The sequence below is a fragment of the Dermacentor albipictus genome, chromosome 2, assembly GCF_038994185.2.
Source record: "Dermacentor albipictus isolate Rhodes 1998 colony chromosome 2, USDA_Dalb.pri_finalv2, whole genome shotgun sequence".
Lineage (NCBI taxonomy): Eukaryota > Metazoa > Arthropoda > Arachnida > Ixodida > Ixodidae > Dermacentor > Dermacentor albipictus.
In genome coordinates, this window is record NC_091822.1 from 153,479,808 (window position 1) to 153,499,128 (window position 19,321).

At 49.0% G+C, this 19,321-nt stretch overlaps 1 protein-coding gene across 4 annotated transcripts in view; it reads right to left on the reverse strand.

Moving 5' to 3' along the window:
• Positions 1–19,321, reverse strand: part of Rbp (RIM-binding protein) — a 471,200-nt gene that overhangs the window by 46,855 nt on the left and 405,024 nt on the right. For all 4 annotated transcript variants that reach the window (XM_065430255.2, XM_065430253.2, XM_065430254.2 and 1 more), the window contains exons 20-24: positions 15,461–15,559; positions 14,625–14,833; positions 6,211–6,292; positions 3,613–3,960; positions 1,844–2,020 (exon numbers count right to left, since the gene is read on the reverse strand). In XM_065430255.2, coding sequence (XP_065286327.1) covers positions 1,844–2,020; positions 3,613–3,960; positions 6,211–6,292; positions 14,625–14,833; positions 15,461–15,559 — 915 coding nt within the window. The remainder of the gene's footprint in view (positions 1–1,843; positions 2,021–3,612; positions 3,961–6,210; positions 6,293–14,624; positions 14,834–15,460; positions 15,560–19,321) is intronic.

Sequence of the window (19,321 nt, forward strand, 5' to 3'; positions counted from 1 at the left end):
ATAACGACTGTCGTGATGAGAAGACGATCGCGCCGGCGGCGGCCAATAGGGAACCGCGATTCAGCCAGATAAATATCGTGAGCAAAGACCATGATCATTTCAACTTCTCTGTTTTGAAGAGCGTATCGGAGCTGCTTAAATGAAAGTGGCACTAAAGGCTCAAGAATATTAATAAATTGGGCTGTATTCAGGAAGTAACGCACCAGAAGTAGCTAAACGGCCACTTTCTGCGACTTTGGTGAGCCAGAAGACAGGCGGCAGCACCGTCACAAAGTTCCCGTAGCGCTTTGCCGTGGCGTCATGAATTCCCGCAGCGCCCATCTAGGTCTATGTATAATTGTTTCTCGGCAAAAAAGGTGTACGGTACATACTAGCGGAACCAAGTACTAGATTCAGCTGGTATGGCGAACTTTTCTTTCACGAAAAACGGCCGAAATCCAAAAAAGAAAGCACTGATGACTTGTGACGTCACAATGACGTACGGGGGGCGAGATTGTCGCGCCAAAATACATGTTTTTGTTTTAACCAGTAAGAACTTCCTTCCCGCAATGTAACATTCTGGAATTTTGAGAGAATACTGCAACAGAATGATTAAGTATCGCTCTTTACTCTCCATGCTGAAGCATATTTAGGTGATCTGATAAAGCGCGTTCCATTTATTTATTAGCATACCTTCAAGGCCCAAGGGCATTACAGAGGAAAGTGGTGGAACTGAGAAATGCAGCTTATAGCAGTATTTCTCAAATTCCTGGTTATGGAATGTTAGCTAAAAAAATCACGAGAACGAAGGATGTCTTGCATGGAAGCGATTGGTTCTTGATGTCCGTGTGATGAAGGGGTGCTGACAAGCCTTCGTGCGACGCGCGTTATTACGACGGATAGCTCAAAAACTGCAATACACGAAAAAGCCACGCCAAACGCAGACGGTGTGCGCTTTGAGTGTATGCGCGTGCGCCTCATTTTGTATTGTTGTTTGTGGGCTATCTGTCGGTGGCATGTACACATGCCAATGTTCGTTTCGTGTTCGCTTTCACGTCATGTTTGCAGGATCGAGACTATGGGACGATGATTCTAAAGAGAGGACCACCGACACGTGTACATTATTTTTCTTTTCAGGTGACTGTTCTTTTACTGCCTAACAGCAGTTCTAATGTTATCACTCGGTGCAAGACGCGCCTTCACGTATATCAATAAGCGTTCTCGAACGTCGTCGCCGATTCTACACCGAAAGCATTTTGTCTAGACAGATCGCGTGTGCGAAGCGAACATGGTAATGCACATTCTGGAACGCACGCGATTATGATAGAACGTACAATGAGTCGTGCATGCATAAATAACTGACGCACGTGATCCGCAGATCATATTTCGCCGACCGACAATTGTGCTACCCACGATCGTTAAGGTTTGAATGTTGTTCGTTTTGCTTGGCACAAGCTTGCTCAATAAAGAGTTCAATCTTGCACTAGCACGCCTTCGACCGTTAAATTAAATTATGAGGTCTTTACGAGCCAAAACCACTTTCTGATTATGAGGCACGCCGTAGTGGGAGACTCCGGATTAATTTTGATCACCTGGGGTTCTTCAACGTGCACCTAAATCTAAGTACACGGGTGTTTTCGCATTTCGCCCCCATCGAAATGCGGCCGCCGTGGCCGGGATTCGATCCCACGACCTCGTGCTTAGCAGCCCGACACCATAGTCACTAAGCAACCACGGCGGGTGGTTTTCGACCGTTCTGCACCCTTCGCCGTCACTACAACTCGACTGACAACATGCTTCAGTGTCCCTTCAACATAAACTTATAGAGGCGTAAAGTGTAAGCGCGGCACTATAGCACACGTACCTGTGGGTGAATCGATTTCGGTGACCTTCTTGCCGGCTGCGTAGACGGCGTATCCGGTGACGGCGGCCCCGTTGGAGGTGCCCAACGCGTTGATGGTGACTGGTAGCCAGGTGACTAGCACGGTGCCTTCCTGTGGACCCGCCTCCACTTGGACGTCCACGGGCGGGTCCGGAATACCTGCGCACAGCGCACCCGTGTCCCGCGTAAGAAAGTTGAGGGCAGAGAATTCGGCCATACGCGACAGCTGGCTTTCGCCACCTTCGAGACGGAAGCGCAGTGCTGTGGCAGAACACTGCGTGAGAGCTGTCTGGCTGTGTAAGTCGTTTAACGCGATGGCGCCCCTTGTCTATGAATTACCAATCTTTTGTCCCCTGTGTAGTATCTATTGAAATGCGCTATAATCAACTGTCCTTTCCATCGCGACCTCTCACGTGGCACCAGAAAATGTCGATAACACAAGTCTCGCCATCGCTACGAATACCCTTCCACTGCGAGCGGATCGCGCGGCCGGAAAGAAAGTACTGCGAACGACTTTACTATAGATGTGACGTGAAACTTTTCACAATTTTTTTTAATAATCTGCGCGCAATGTATGGGTCAACGTTAGTATTCCCCAATCGCCGGGTGTTGTCCGCTATAAAACATCCTTTACCCTATGGTTAAGAAGACGCCTGAAGACAACCTGTCCCTTCTGTTGTGCACGTGGATACTATTTCATTTCACCTTTGCCTTCTCCCTCATTTTAAATGCGAGATCTCGTATTTCTTTGGCTATCCTACCCTACTTTGGTCTGTCTATCTGGCCTCGATACGACGACCGGGTAAAGAGATTTAAGAACTTCTAGCCCCTATAACAGGAATCGAATATGGGCCTGGGGCAGGGTAAGCGAGTACTTACATCCTCATCGGCATGCGTACAGCCGAGAAGCGGCGCGGAATACATGCGACACTGCATTGGAAGAGCACTACCACTGTCGCACTGTCAGGATATGGACGTGCATTTCGCGGTTCACGCATGGAGGGTCGGAAGGTCTCCAGAGACGCGCAGTGCCTTTGGTTACAAAAGCGACAAAACCAAAAAGACGCACCGCCACGTTCCGGCCGGTCGGCTGTAATGGAAGCTGCATAAAGTATTTGCGCAGTGTAAATTGATCTCGCATAACGTGGGCGATCATTGTAGATGGGCACTGCCGAATATTTTTTTTTCATTCACACCCAAACACTAACAAAAGGGCAGTGGGAGGCCAAGCTATCAGACCCGGACCCGAAGAGACAGCGCAGCCTCATCGAACGGGCGCGGGAGATGGCCGTGGCCCGCGGCTACCTGGAATAAGGAGGCCACCCACCAAGGCCGCAAACTGTGCTCGCTCAGAATAAAAGTTCAATCTCTCTCACTCTCTCATCAACCCCTTTCTCACGTACAGGGTAGCCAACCAGACGTCCACCTGGTTACAATCTTCTCGCCTTTCCTTACTTTTGTCTCTCTCTCTCTCTTTTGATTACGGTCGATCAGGAGAGGTAAGACGATATCAGGAGAAATAAAGAGAGAAGGCAGGGATGTTAACCAGAAATGCGCCTGGTTGGCTACCCTACTCTGGGGAACAGGAAAGAGGGAATAGAAAGATAAGCTAGAGAGAGGGGGGAGGGGAGGAAAGCCACGGTGAGCTCGCGCACGTACGCGGAGGGCCTGAGTGAGTTAAGGACGTTCACATGAGGTGGAGATAAGGTGTAGAGAGACAGAGCCAAACGTGGGGGGCGTGCACCACGCACCTTTCGGCAACGTCCTGAAGTCGACGAACGAGGTGAGCATGCTGGCGAGCTTGCGCGGCTCGGCGCCTTTGGCGTGCTCGTCGGCCGACGCCGTGGCGCCCGTGAGCGTGGCCGCGGCCGACGACATGAGCAGCCGGCCGGGCTTGGCGCGCACCGACACCCGGTACGAGGTGTTGGGCGCGAGTCCCGTCACCAGGTGGCGGAACGTGCCCGGCTTGAGCGACTTCATCTCCACGCTGTTGACGGCCACCACGTGGCTGAAGTTGGAGTTGCTCGGCAGCCAGCTGATGGTGGCCGTCGTCGAGGTGATGTTCGACGCCTTCACGCAGCTCGGCGCCAGCGGAACGTCTGCGCGCAGGGGAATTCCCGCAAGGAGCTTGCAACGCAACACGCCGAGGGCAAACAACACGTGACACAATTCGAGGCCCGTAGCGGCAATACTCATGCAGGGTCAGCATTCACCAAGCTCTTCGTATCATAAACGAGAAGAGAGGGGGTTAACCGAGGGTCCCGATTTTTATTAGTCATATCATAAGAAGCCAACAAACACTGACACCAAGGACAACATCGGGGAAATTACTTGTGCTTACTAAATGCAATAAAGAAATGATAAATTAATGGAAATTAAAGTGGATGAAAAAACAACTTGTCGAAGGTGGGAACCGAACCCACAACCTACGCATTTCGCGTTTCAGTGGTGTCAGTGTTTGTTGGTTTCGTATCATAAAGTGGTTCGTGAGAACATTTACTGAGGCGGCCGCCCAGTGAAAGGAATCTTTTGTGAATCCGAACCTCCAGGCCTGTTTTCCTAAAGCTTCTAACGTAAAGGCATTTCCTTATTGGTCTGCACTGAATCTCCCGCGAATGAACGTAAGAAAATTGTTCAGTTTAACATCGTGACACTGCATAGTGGGTTGTGAGGGACGCGGTAGTGGTGGGCTCCGGATTAATTTTGACCAGCCATGGTTCTTTGACGTGCACCTAAGCCGCGGTACACGAACGTTCTTGCATTCCAGCCCCCTCGAAACGTGCGCCACCGCGACCTGGTTCGAAACGGCGACCTCGCGTTCACCAGCTCAACACCATAGCCACTGGCGTTGTTCTCCTCATCGGCATGATAACGACAAGACTGTCGCTGGCTGAGATAACCGATCGCAGACGATAGTGTCAAAAGAGAAGTCTTGTGAAAAAGGGCCCCTGGGCCGTATACAAAGTTTCTCGTTCATAAGTGTCATTTGCATTCGCTTAGAACTTGCCCAACATCGCGAGTCTCTGACAGCTGCACTTGTGAACAGTTCTTGGGTAAGGAATTTTGTTGCGAACCTGGGCCTGGGTGAACCCCTCAAGCCTAGTTTCGCACCACAACAGCGCGGGCGCGAGCTCTCATACATATGGCCATATTTGCTCATCAACGGCACTTGCTCAATGCGGCGTCACTATAATAGCCGCAATGTTGTTTTGAGTTAAACACGGGGAAGGCGGGAGATGGAAATTCAAGATGACGAGCAATACGAGAACAAGGTGAAAGCAGGAGCCAACGTTTCGACAAGTGTACTTGTCTTTTTCAAGACCTTGAAGAAGACAAGTCCACTTGTCGAAACGGTGCAGATTGCGCTTCGTCGACAAAAGTCCACAAAAGATTCGTGTATTTGCTTTAGTACCACATGTATTATTAGTCCACTGTATAGAGCTCTACCGAGTTGGTGCTCACGATGGCTCTGTCTGCTTGGCTCGCGGAAGCCCACAAGCGTGACCGCTCCGCGGTCAGAGCATATCGAGCCAGAAAGAGAACCTTGTTTCGGCTACGCTATTTGCGTGACTGAACATTCGCTTAATTGCAGCGAACACGTAGACGTATTATCCTGGACACGCCCTAAATCAAAGAAGAAAAGGACGCCTGCTGTGGTTAAACTCGACGTGATTAATAAGGGCTAATTAGAACGATAATCAGTACTGGGCACGCTACATACACATTTTTTAGCCTTAAGAGATACGCCTTATTAGAGCGCGAATGCGATGCTCGCGATTCAGACGTCTCCGGCTGAGAACAACAGGACGTCCTGAGAATGGAATTCGGAATGTAACTGTAATCTAATGAGGACGACTGGATTTACAGAACCTTTCCTACTTCTAATTGAAAAAAAGAAGTTATGGAGTTTAACGTCCCAGAAGTTCCCCGAGACGCCGTACGTGGTAAAGGAGTTGCGGATAAATTACGAACATCCGGGTTTCTGTAATGCGTACGCAAGGCACCACTACACGAGCCTATTTGCATTCCGCCCCCTCGGAACGCGGGCGCCGGGGCCCGGAAATCGATGGTGGCGCACCCTCTCGGCAGTGCGTGCATGTACAAATGCGTGGGTCATTTCTGTCTCGGAACTTATGGGCCGGAAAAATGGCAGTTATTAAAAAAAAAGTAGTAATACTTATGCGGAGCAATTTTCCCGCTGTCTTTCTATCTTCACGCGCCTTCTTTGTGTCCTGCGTACGGGCGTCGTATGATTACGTTTGCGCGGCAGCGTGATGAAAATGGCATCTCGCGCGCGGGAATGATGCCAGGAAAGATGTAGGAGCGCGCGACGGCGGGTCATCACTTACTCTTCCCGATGACAATGGTGCATGCGGCGTCCCTTGAATGCTGGCCAGAGGTCAGGACTGACCTCACGCTGATCCGGTGCGGCTGTCGGGAGAAGTGAAACGGAATGTAGACAAAACAAAAAGGAAGAAGAAAAAATGCAGATGAGAAATTTGCATCAAGATAAACGCAAACGACGTCAGTGTGGAGACTGCATCCTCGTGGGGCGTGACTCGCAAAAGCGGCGTGAAAAACCGGCACGAGGGGGACAAGCGAACAACTCGCAATGAAGCGTTGTATTCGATGCAAAGCGCGGTGCGCTTTGTTGTGTACTATGTTGTGCGCGGTTCTTTAGTCCTGTGTGAATCGCACCTTCGCACGCACGCATGCACGCACGCACGCACGCACGCACGCACGCACGCACGCACGCACGCACGCACGCACAAACACACACACACACGCACGCACACACACACACACACACATACACACACACACACACACACACACACACACACACACACACACACACATGCCACACGCACGCATAACCACGCATACTTTCAACATACATGAGCAAACGAAATGTTTCTCAGCCACTCATCAGATGCAGATTTCTTGCACAATTGACATCCCTTATTAGAGCCACGTTACAGACACAGCCCTCGTGAACAGCCGAACAATAAGGCGGAAACACGGAAGCGGCATGACGTGGGACTCTCGAGTACTGTGCAGATATACAGAGTTCTACTAAAATGCGCCCTGTCGCATTTCATTCCGTGAGCAGTGTGCCTATTCGGTGTCGCACGCAAACTATTTTCAAACTCTGTAAGCTTACACGGACTTCCCAATGTTGAAAGAAAGAAACGTCCGCGTAATTCCACATGCAGCAACGACAAGAATGGTGACACGACGAAAGCTGGCCTTCGATACCTGTGGATCCCACGCGCTGTAAGAATAGGTTTAGGCAAAGCTTTTGTCGGTGTTTGTGAAGAACTCTGTTCTTGCTGAGCGATCGTTTGCAGGTATACAGACGGCGCGACCCGGTTGGACACATTTTCACTGGCAACTACTACGCTCAAGAAAAACTTGAGTTACCCCGATGGGAAGCAACTCTGATTTGTCGCCTATTAGTTGGGGTACCTTTTACTAACGCGTACATCTACCTCATCGGAATGGCCACGAGTCCAGAATGTCTAGATTGTCGGTGCAAAGAGACGACAGCGCACCTCTTTGCGTGACTGTAGCCGTTTCAATGCACAAAGAAACGTCAGCATCACGCTCGACAAGATGGACAACCGTCCCCTTACGGAAGCCAGAATTATTGGACCCTGGTCCCAGCCGATGTCTGCCCAAACTGCTTTAAAAGCGCTAATGTGTTTTTCAAGAGAAGCGGGATTGATCGAAAAACTATAGTGTGAGGGAACTGATGCGGTCTTTCTTTTTATCATCTCTTGTTTTCTCATCTTTCTTGCCCTTGCCCCCACCCCCTTTGCAGAGTAGCCAATCGGACACTTAATCTGGTTAACCTATCTGCCTTTCCCTTCTATTTTCTTTCTCTCTCTCTCTCTCTCTCTCTGTTGCGCTCGATCATGCACATGCATGAGGTGGTAAGCATTTTTTGCTGTTTTCGGAATGAAAGTATAATTTTTCTCTCTGCGGGTCAATGTCTCAATATTAGCATTTCTTTCTAGTTTGTATATTTCATGAGAGGAGATCAGTAGTTTAACGTTTGCAACGAAAGCTGTTGTGATCACTTCCAAGTCTCCCTTTCTTTTTCTTTTTGTACCAACGCCGCTATCGTGGGGCAGTGTTCAAGAAACATCTGCAGTTGCTACTCGGCTTCTTAGTTTGCTTACTAATGACTTCGTTGCTTGGTCAAGCACGACAAGTTTCTTTCGCGGAATCACACGCAGTTGTATTGGGGGACGACCAAAACAACAGTGGTGCTAACGGCTTAAACCACTTCCTGTGAGAGCACTGAAGTCGAATGGCCTCGGCGCCGTTTGTCTGGTCTCACCAATGCTAACTCACTTCCCTTCGGGTCTCCTTGTTCCTCTTCCTCCCAGCTTTGCAAAAGCAAACGGGAACGAGCTGCTGCGCCATGACCACATTGTTTTTTTGGTCCTCTTCGCCCACTCATCAGCTTCGCCTTCATCCGCAACGCGAAGACAGCAGTATCAATACGACTGCTTTCCTTCCTTCCTTCGACTGGACGCAGAACCAACGAACTGTCGACCAGCACGCGCGTCCTTCACGGCGAATCCAGATAGTCACGAGCAGCCCAGAGTTGCGACTCGGAGGTCCCGTTTCGTTTCTCCCAACCTTACTCGGCAACTCAGACTCACGTCTGAGAACGAACGAACGTGTCTGGAACAACGCGTTCCCGGGTCCTTCCTCGTTAAAGGCGCTCCCGAACGCAGCGGCGAGGGCCACCTAATACCGCTTCCGGTAGACTGGTCCTTCCGCCGCCGACGCTCAGCCAAGCGCGTGATCACCGGGGAGCCCCAACTTGGCGTTCCTCGTCCTCACTGCGTACGTGTGTTGTGCGTGTATATGTAGTACGTGGCCGCCCGAGGCCCTCCCGTCATCGATCATGAGAAGTCCATGCGATTCGAGCGCCTCTCGATCCCTTCGGGCCGCGTTGGCTCCCGCAAAGAGGACAGCTCCCGCACCTCGTGGGCGTCCGGTTTATTCGGGGATTGTAGCAGCAGAACTTAAGGAACACGGGCACAGAAAGAACGAATGGACGCGGACGCAACTGCTCAAGCAGATGCGGGAAACAAGCAGAAACGTTCAGAGTGTTGGAAATGAATGTCAAAAATGGTGTTTAACTCCGTGTTCCTTAAGTTATGCTGCTACAATCGTCGAAGAATGAAGCTACTGGCTCAGTCAAACACCTCCTTCGGTTTCGTGTAATAAAACCACGCAACGCATGCAGATGCTCTAGCGTATAGCACTGGCGCGCCAGCTTGTCAGTGGAATCGAAATTACAGTCGGAGTTCATTAACTTACCGGCAAACGTTACTCCTAATAGGCTTCACCCTTACACGTAAGCTACGTACTTACTGAAGTTTTAAGGGTACAATTGTAACTGACGGGAACGAAAGAAAGACGCAATATGCGACGGACAAGATCGCCGATTTTCAGATGAAACATTTTATTTGATAAGCGCTTATGTATGGCATATGCTAACCGCACGAGTGACTGTAAAAGGAAGCAAAGAGCAAAAAGAAGAAAATCAACAAACATGATTGGTATAGCGTGCACTGCGATATAGCCATGAGGCTAAAAAGAAAAGGCATCATTTCGTGGTAATCATAGATCTAAAAGCGCTGACTCACAGTCTCAAAGGTTTGTCGACGGCTGGATCAGACATTTATACTGATTGTTTCTTACATCGAAAGCTTCCACAAATTCTCTTGTTTTCTGTTTTCGGTGTCGAAACAGCACCTGCACTTCGTTCAAATAATGCGCGACCCGTTCTGTCCCGACGGTGTATTGCGAGAAACAAGCCCCCCGTCAAGCCTGCAAAAATGTGTGTAGTGTTGTAACGCACTTGGTACGAGGCCCTTGCATGCCTTTCAACTCTCCCGATTTGCCGGGGAGGCTCCCGAATTCCGACCGACTCTTCCGATTGTACGGAAACGGCCATAGCTCTCCCGAAAAAACTGCTCCAAGTCTCCCGAGAAAGATAGCAATGAAAAAGAAAAAGCGTCATGCAGCACAACCTCACCTTAGGTGCCGTTATGCGCTAGGTACCAAGCCGAAGACAGGTTTAAACCCAAGCTAACTTGTGTGTAGGCGATGCATGCCTAAGTGAGTTCGCTTCAGATCAAGACATGCGTCGAAGAGTGCGCGTGAGGCAGAGGTCTAATATGTGCCGCATAATGGGCGTTTCCTTTAAGTCAGCTTCGTCGTTGTGCAGTGCCGTCATGCGGTGCAGCATGCAAATAGTGGAAAGGGGCCCCTTGTCACGGGTCAAAGCATGTGCTCTTTACAGATACACGCGCGCACGCACCTTTTCTGGTCACAGTGCGAACATCGAGGCATCTAGTAACTATGCTGGTAGCCAATGAGAGCTCTTTCTGACGTTGCTATGACTCAGGAAAAAAATAAAGAGGAAAAACGATAGATAGATAGATAGATAGATAGATAGATAGATAGATAGATAGATAGATAGATAGATAGATAGATAGATAGATAGATAGATAGATAGATAGATAGATAGATAGATAATTTTTCTTTTGTGCTAACAAGCTTGTGCTTATTAAGAATATTTGGAAGGCCGCGCTGCGACATCTGAGAACCGTTGCGCAAGGTGTACGCTTGTGGCGGCGTTCTTGATGGCGGCCATTGTAGAAGAAGTTATAGACTTACAAGATTGCGAGATTTCGTAATGCTTCGTTGTTTATTGCAAATTACTTTTCTCAAGACGATCAAGCCCCGCTCAGCGTTTGGAAGAGCAGGGCGTAACCAGGCCGCGGAATACGTGAGAAATGACTTGTACCGACAATCACCAAAACCACGCTAAAGTATATGTTAAGTCAAGCTGAATCGGGAGAGTGCTGTTTTGGAGCCCCTGTTGTGTGAATGTTTGCTATCAGCCAGAAAAGAAATGGAAGATCAACTTAATTTAAGGAAATTCGCTCGAAAGCTGTGATACCGATTACTTTGGCTGTCACTGCCGGTGGCTTAGTGTAATCAAGCTGAAGTCAACCCATGAACAAAACTCTAACAACACTGCTGTGTTAGAGGTTTAACAAAGGCATAGCCGGTAGCCCTTTAACTCACGTTGTGCCCCCTAGAGGCAGGAACGGAAAAAAAATAATACAACAACGTATTCACTCGGGGACATGAAAGTCAGCGACGAGAAAAATTTCGCGAAGTAGCGAGCTAGAATCAACTGAACATTGTGCAATTGATGGATCTTCCACTCTCCGGCAACGCAGGGTTAGCAATGGCCCGCACTTAGGAAATGAAATGTCTTTCTTTTCTTCTCAGCTAAGCCACAGTGTAAGTCGGGGAGGTCAAACATGACATTTGCTCCACCTACATAGATCTTCGTCCAACAGACGAAGCCAGATATTGCCAAAGCTCCCTCTTCTCCTTCTAGACACCGCTGCCCATTCTTCTCTCGCATTTCGCTTTCGTTGCCGAGACCAATACGGGCCTTATTGCTCCTCTGACGCGCTCCTGGCAATCAAAAATTGTGCGCCCAAACGTCGCCTCGCAGCCACCAAAGCCACCCACCGAAACGCTGAGCTAAATGGTGACAGATGGTAGCAGGTGGCCGACAGCGAGCGCAAAGGCAAACACATCTGAAGCGCGCAGCGCCCTCTAGGCAACACGTAGAAAGACAGACAGATGTGATTAGGAAGGTTCTACAAACGCGCGCGCGCATTGTTGCACTAGAGCGTGTGTCCGTACACTCCTAGAAATATTTACACCCTTTGTGGCTTATCTTGTCCCACAACGATAGTCGTCATCTGTCTTGCTCGAGTTTCCTTTCTTGAAAGCTCGGCGCTCGCTACTTTCCTTTAGAGAAGCTGCGTCACACTGATAACGCCCATGCCGTTCGTGACTGGGAAGTACCGGGCCCGCAGCGTTAAAGAAAAGAAACGCGGCCAAGACAGATGACGATTATTGTTGTGGGACAAGATACGACCCAAAGGGTGTAAATATTTCTAAGAGTGTATGAAGGCACCATATAATTTATAGTAACTCTGAAGGAAAGGCTGAGCGAAAAAGAAAAAGTGGCAAGAGCAAAGTCGCCTCCATGTTCCCACGATTCATTTTGTAACGCTAAATGCAGTTAAAACGTCATGCAAACCAAGCATTAACACGCAGCGCGTAGTACGTGTGGACAACGCGTAAAGTTCATTCCGCGTATTTTTCAAAAAGATCGGATTAAAATTAGGTTATGGGGTTCTTACGCGCAAAAACTCCGATCTGATTGTGAGGCACGCCCTAGTGAGGGACTCCGGATTCATTTTGTCTACCTGGGGTTCTTTAATGTGCCCCTAAATCTGAGTACACGGGCGCTGACGTTGCTCGAGGAGGAAGCAGAGTGGTCGGAGGTGCAAAATGCGTTTGAAGAGATGGCAGAAAGGGAGTTCCGGCGTCGGTTTCGTTTCTCGAAATGATCAGTGCATTGATCAGCTCCCTCTGATGTGCCGAGACCCGGTGGCCCAGTCGAACATTGTGGTGCGACGACATGTTGTTGTTGCTTCTTGAAAAGCGCGCCACTGTTGCCGTCGTTTCTTTCTTTCTTTTTTTTCTTTTTTTTGACGTGCGCGACACCACATAGCGACCGCGCAGAGAAACTAACAGTTAAAATTTGTAGTAGTCATACGTATTACTATTCCAGAATGACTTTAAGCTTGAAAAGAAAGCAATCGCATTTCTTTAAAAAATATTTATTCGTAAGAAGGAGAGAAACATTTCGTGTCGTAGTATACTGTCTACAAGCAGACGAGAAACGAGGCACGTAAACTTCCGGGGAGTTCACCGCTTGCCCGGCTGCCTGCTCTCTCCCTCCGGTTCTCACAAATTTTGCGGACTGCCCACTTCGTGACGTTGCAGCAACCGAAACAACGCCATTTCGAACGAACAGCTCCAATTGCGCGCCCCTGCTGGACTCACGTTCACAAAGGAGTGCGCGCATCAGAGGGCAGCGCGTGATGCAGAACGTGCAGAACAGATGCGCTTCGTCAGCATGATCGCCGAGATTAGGCAAGGCCCTCAGCGAGCTGAAATATATATCTCGTAGGCGACGTGCTGAAATTTACGTCAAATCCGCTAAGCGTTATACATGCACGCGCCGTCTGCTCAAGGACTATCTTAAAGGGCTGCTACAAAAAAAAAAAAAAAGAGGTTAGAGGATTATCAGCCCTGCGGCTTCGCCAACATTGCTCCAATAGCATATACTGCTAATTTACAACCGATTCAGCCAAAGTGAAACTTCGCTGCAGTTGGCGTTTAAACAGGGGCGGTACCTTTAGCAAGCACGTTCCCTAAGACACATGTGCACGCTAGCTTTAACGCAGCTGACCTTTCGAATGGCCAATGCATCTCCCGTAGCCATTAAGGACAAGGTGGACTATCCGTAGCACGCGTCTGGTCTCGCACTGATTGAAAAAAGAATGTTTTATATGTTTTCGTCGATACAAAAATATATCGTTGGAGGCCACGTACGAAGGTAGGGAATAGCAAGATTCCAGAAGAAGAAACCCCCAGAATAAACGAGTGAAGCTCACGAAATTCCAAACGCGCAAACCGACGCACGTGGCGCCCATTGTGCGAACCGCATCGAATGCGTACAGGAGTCAGGCTACCGTGAACGTTTCACGTTCCCGCAATAAGGGAGTGATCGCAGCGCACGGGCGTGCGACAGTGGCTCGTTGCGGTATTCAATCGACCGTAACGTTTTGCTCAAAAAGAACCGATCCGGGCTCGAACGCCTCTACTGGTCCCTGCAGTTGAGGCGACCCCTACGTGTCGGCGAGTGGTTTCACATCGGAGATGACGGTGCCGTTTTCTGTGCCATTCGTTGATGCCTGTTTCGTTTCTTTCTGCGTTTCTTTTTTGCTTTATTTTTCTCGATCGCTTCACTCGCCGCGGCCTTTGTTATCATGATTAGATTGCAGTTTTATTGCCTTTGTTGTTGCTTTTTTCACTCCCGTTCGTACGGTTCCGTTTGCCCAATGGCAAAGTTTACATCTACACGTCCTCTCGACCTCACTGCAGGTGTTATTCGCCGTCCTGTCGACTATATTAGCTGTTCCTTCTTCCGTTCTTTTTTTTTTGTAAAGGCGTGAGTAACAGCGGTCCGTAGTCGGTAACACACACACACACACACACACACACACACACACACACACACACACACACACACACACACACACACACACACACACACACACGCGCAAACACACACACACACACACACACACACACACACACACACACACACATATACACACACACACACACACACACACACACACACACACACACACACACACACACACACACACACACACCGCTATTCGCACATTCTCCCCTCACTATAACTGCAAGCTCAACACTCGGCACTAGGAACGCCTTTGCGGGCTGCGTGACAGTGCCCACAGAAACAGTTCGTATATACGTGCGTGTGTGTGTTTAGGTTCTTCTTCTTCTTTTTATCCTTCTCTCTCTCACCTATAGCATCTCCTTGCCCCTCCCCCAGTACAGGGTAGCCAACCGGAGATAATCTCGGGTTAACCGCCCTGTCTTTCCTTTGCCTTTCTCTCTCTCTATCTCTGTCTCTCTCTCTCAACACACTCTCTCACTCAACCCGTGCGCTCCTATAGCCATCGAAGAGCTCAGCTGAGCTCTTCGCAGCTGCCACCGCGAAAGATAGACGAATTGAAGTTGCAAACGTTCGAATCACCTGTGCCGCGTCGACGCCCTCCAGGAGCGCCCTGGTACGGTGCCCGGATCGGACGGTGGCCTTGAGCACGCCGTCCACGTACACGTGGTAAGCCTCCAGGGAGCCCAGCACCACGTCGGGTGGGAGCCAGCCGATGAGCACGCTCTTGTTCAGCTGGCGCTCCAGCACCAGCCGCTGAGGAGGGGGCACCGGGAAGCCAGCAGAGCCGCCTGGGTGGACGACATGCCTCGTATACCTGCTCTTCGATGCGGGGGTGAGGCCGGTCTCATGCCGTCGCCGCCAACGCATAAAGGACAACCTAACAAACGTGGTTAAAGTGCGGCTAAAGTGTGATTAAAGTTGTGGCTGGGCTAGCTTGAGAGACGCGACGTGCGAAAGGGAATACTCGCACCGACCAGACTGTAACCACGAGGCTGCGCCCAGGAAATCCACTACGTTCAGTACACTTAAACAGAATAAATTCAACACAATATCCAGACGCGAGCTGCAAGCTCTGCAAGCACGAACACGCAGACGTGGTAAACGTCTTATAGAAGTGCACACAGATCAGATCAGTATATGTAGAGGAAAAGGTAGAACCGGACCTTCTCGAGGAGCGATGGCTAAGCGCTCTGATTAGCTCGGAACTACACGACCAATTATGGGCTATCCAGCGGGCCCGGGCAGCGGTGGAAAGGCTATGCCTCACCGCACATAATGCCCCGGTGGTCTGAACTCAGGCTAACAACCCCGCAGGTCCTTTCCCCGTTAAAGTTTTTTCCGTCTGTCCATCCATCGAAGCGAAAGCTTCGCATTTGAATATCGCGCGCAGTTTATCCCAATGGTGCCCCGCTTACCAGTGCCGTCGTTTTCTCGTTCGGTCTCGGAAAGCGCGTCTTCGTCCACTTCTTCGATATCTTCCAAATCGATGTAGTCATTCATTCGATGGAAGTCCTCTGCGAGAAACAACACGTGGCCTTTTGTTACAACTGCGCTGAACTCGCTGTGCAAGCGGCCTGCAGTCAACTTGACGTTTTCACCGAAGCACCTTATAAACGGTGCTTTATAGCAAACGATGAGAATGTAATTTAAAAAAGAAACGGATTTTTCTAATCACGTTTCTCCTGTATGGCCGAGATTACAGCCATTTCTTTAATACGTGGAAGGTAATATCGGTGAAATGGAGTATCATTTGTGCTCAAACATGAGAAAAAGGAGTACTTGGCACACAAGTAACCTCGCGAAAGGACGTTTTTAACTCCCTTATGGCGAAGCGTAGTTTCACATGGAGGAAACTCAGAGCTACTCGTCCGCCTTTGTTTCTGGCCATGGAGGGTACATTCTTAGAAAAGAGAAACTGCAATCACCGCAATGCACGGTATTATTTTAATAACAACGTAGTTAGTTAAGTAAATAATTTACTAAATGGCCCACTGAGCTATACAAAACTCAAAACTCGCTCCAGCGCGCCAAAAGCACCCCTATATACAGGGTGTCCCACGTAAAATGAGCCAAGAATTTCAAAATGAAGGAGCGTCGAAAGCGAATTAAACCGCACGCATACTATTCGCAATAGCCCATAGTAACTGAGACAATTGTTTGTCTTCCACATAACTCACCAATTAATTCAGTTTAATTACCAAACGTTTTAATTATTGGCTGATGACCCCAAGTAAGACAGCAGACTTGTAGAGCACCTTCAGAAACCACCGATCGAGTTGTTTCCTTTACGATACGTCTCATGTAGTCCTTTTTTCCGGGATGCAAAGAAAGCCCGCAAAATATGAAAATAAAAGCCACGTGACGGAGCGTTTGCGCAGCGCTATCGTGCTGCGCTCAAGCGTGCGTTCGGTGACCAAGGTCGGTTCCCGTCGGCTGACGGCGAAAATGCATGCTGCTTGCCGAGCGCTGCCGATGAGATAAAGAACGCCCTGCCGCTTCCTCGTCGCCATTCACGATGCAGCCGACCTTGCTCACCGAACGCATGCTTGGTAACATGGATTGGGCTTCTTTTTTTATTTTTTTGAAGTCGGAGAAGCGCAAAGCAACATATAATTTTGAAGAAATTCGGGAACATGGTTAAAAAGAAATGGGCCCCTAAAGTGCACAAATATGTGCACCTCAAAAGCGTGGAAACGGAATCGAGGAAGAGATAATGAAAGTTGGCAACCACGCCCAGTATGATTGAAACTGAAAGTAGACAACCAGGAGTCGCGAAAAAAAATTGACAGAAATTCAAAGAAATTCAAGGATTCTAAAACTCCCTATTAAAATTGTAAAAAAAAAAATTGGTTTTCAAGTAGTGACTAACCGACTCGATGAGCTAATCGAATAGCGACTAAGGACCTAATCGAATAGGTAAACATTCGAGGAGTTCTTCAAAGGTTCCGAATATTCCAACAGCCCAAAATTCAATGCCCTCTATAAAGGTACACGGCCTGGAGGATGAGTTCACGAGAATTACAAAACACAAGTTTGAGGTAAAGAGACGTGCCTTGACGATGACATGACATGATTGGAACTTGTACAAATGATTTGCCACAAACGGAATTTCCCTGTAGTGGAAGCTTCTGATCCCGCACTCCTATCTAAATACATATCGGTGTACCCGCGGCTGCGGCTTAGCGGCTATGGAGTTGGGCTGCTAAGCACGAGGTCGCGGGATCGAATCCTGGCCGCGGCGGTCGCATTTCGATGCGGGCGAAAAGCAAAAAACGCCCGTGTCTCATGCAACGGCAGCACGTTAAAGATCACCTGGTGGTCAAGATTATTCCGGAGTTCCCCCCCCCACGACGCGTCTCATAATGAAATCGTGTTTTTGGCACATAAAAAAGCAGCAATCATTCAGATACATGGTAAAGGAGAAATCGTTTCTCCGCCCAACTAGCACGCCAAATTTTGCAGAGGTTCTATCACAATTAAATGTTAACTAAATTAAAAGTTGCTAGCGAACTTATGATTTAGGCCGTCAAATTTTTATTCAATAATGTTGAAAACCCCCAACTGTTCAGAAGGCGAAACTACCAAGTTTAGAGCTTTGTAACTCATCAACAGAAATATGACATCACAATTTTGGAAATTTCATGTAACAGTACATCTAAAGCGGACAAATTGATGTATTATACGTGGCTCTCAGGTACACCATAAATATATGACTAGGACTTATACAATAACCTTGTAAACACCATAACCCAATCTCGTAAGATAAAAATTAGCATATCAACTCTGTCCGCTATCGATGCCCCAACCGATGCATTTTCTTAAACTGCGATCGCTGCTTTTCGTGCAGAGTTACGGGTTTCTAAACTTCCTGCTTCTATTTTTTCAAACCTATTAATTTTCGGCAATTCCAGGTGCTAAATATTGAAATGATAAATCAAAATTCCACTTTCACTACATCATAATCATTCTCTCTCAGAAGCAACCAATTCCATTAAAATCGGCGTACGTGACAAGGAAATGGCTTAGTTGTTCCGCATTAATTTATTGCAGTCACATGAGGTCTACCGATTAGGACGCTCGATGTGTCACCCCTTTATCTTGGCCATCAACCGCAGTTCTTGAAATGAATTTTATTGAAAACTTCGCGAAAAAATGGCGAACACTTCAGCTCTGAGCAGTAGGCGAGCGTCTTTTAAGCGAGCAAGCCAGATAACATACGTCTAAGTGCAGGAAACGACAAGTTGCCCCCACTTGAGATTGTCCTCAACTGTGGTTGCGAGGACGCGAAAGCCGTCGGTGGTACGGGGGGTGTCCGAACACGCCCAACATTCTGTATAAAAAGCGAGACTACAATAAAAGAAAAATTGGAGGACGCTTAAGCTTCGCCTTCAAGAGTGGAACGCGACAGCGTTCCCGTCGACCCGCCAAGGGGTGTAAGACAATGGGCTACGGCACAGCGACTACGCGCCCCGCATCGGACGCGGTGAGCGTCGATTAACGGAGCGTTCGGCACGGCAACGAAAGGTGCGCCTGAGCAACAGACGCACGCCTGAGCCTTAGAAACAGCTCGTTTCTAAGGCAACACCGCATTCGCTAGAGGCGCTTTTGTACCGCTTTGAAGCATAGAACTCGTGGCTGAGTGGTAGTGTCTCCGTCTCACACTCCCGAGACCCTGGTTCGATTCCCACCCAGTCCATCTTGCAAGTTGTTTTTTATTCAGAAAATGCCTGCTGGGATTTATCGCTCACGGCCAACGCCGCCGACGCCGACGACACCGGCTTTCTGCGACACGAGCTCCTTAACGCTATTGCGTTAAAACTATGCAGCTCCCGTGCACCGTGGGAACAGGTGTATGCGAAGCTTTTGTAGCGACCGTCTGTCATTTCATTGTTCTCGCCGTAGGGGTCATTGCCCCCTGCTCGAACCGAAGCGGCTGTCCGACAGGGACACGACAAATGCCACTCGACAAACCTGCTTTTACTCTTGAATAAAGCCAGTCAGCTCTCCGTTCTCAAGCTGTCGAAACGTGTATTACTTGCCTCCGCTAAACCGAGCTCCCAGCACTGGTGTTATTTAGGCTAGGGGAGGCAAGCGGCTTGCGTACGCGAGAACTAGGGACGACGGTACTGCGCATGCGCAGACCCAGACGTAGGTGACTGCGCATGCGCAGTTTCGTGGCCCCTAGTTCTTGCGTACGCAAGCCGCTTGCGTCCCCTGATCGAATACTCTACACTTTCGTTAGCCAACACGGCCAATTGACACTTTGCGACAAGAGG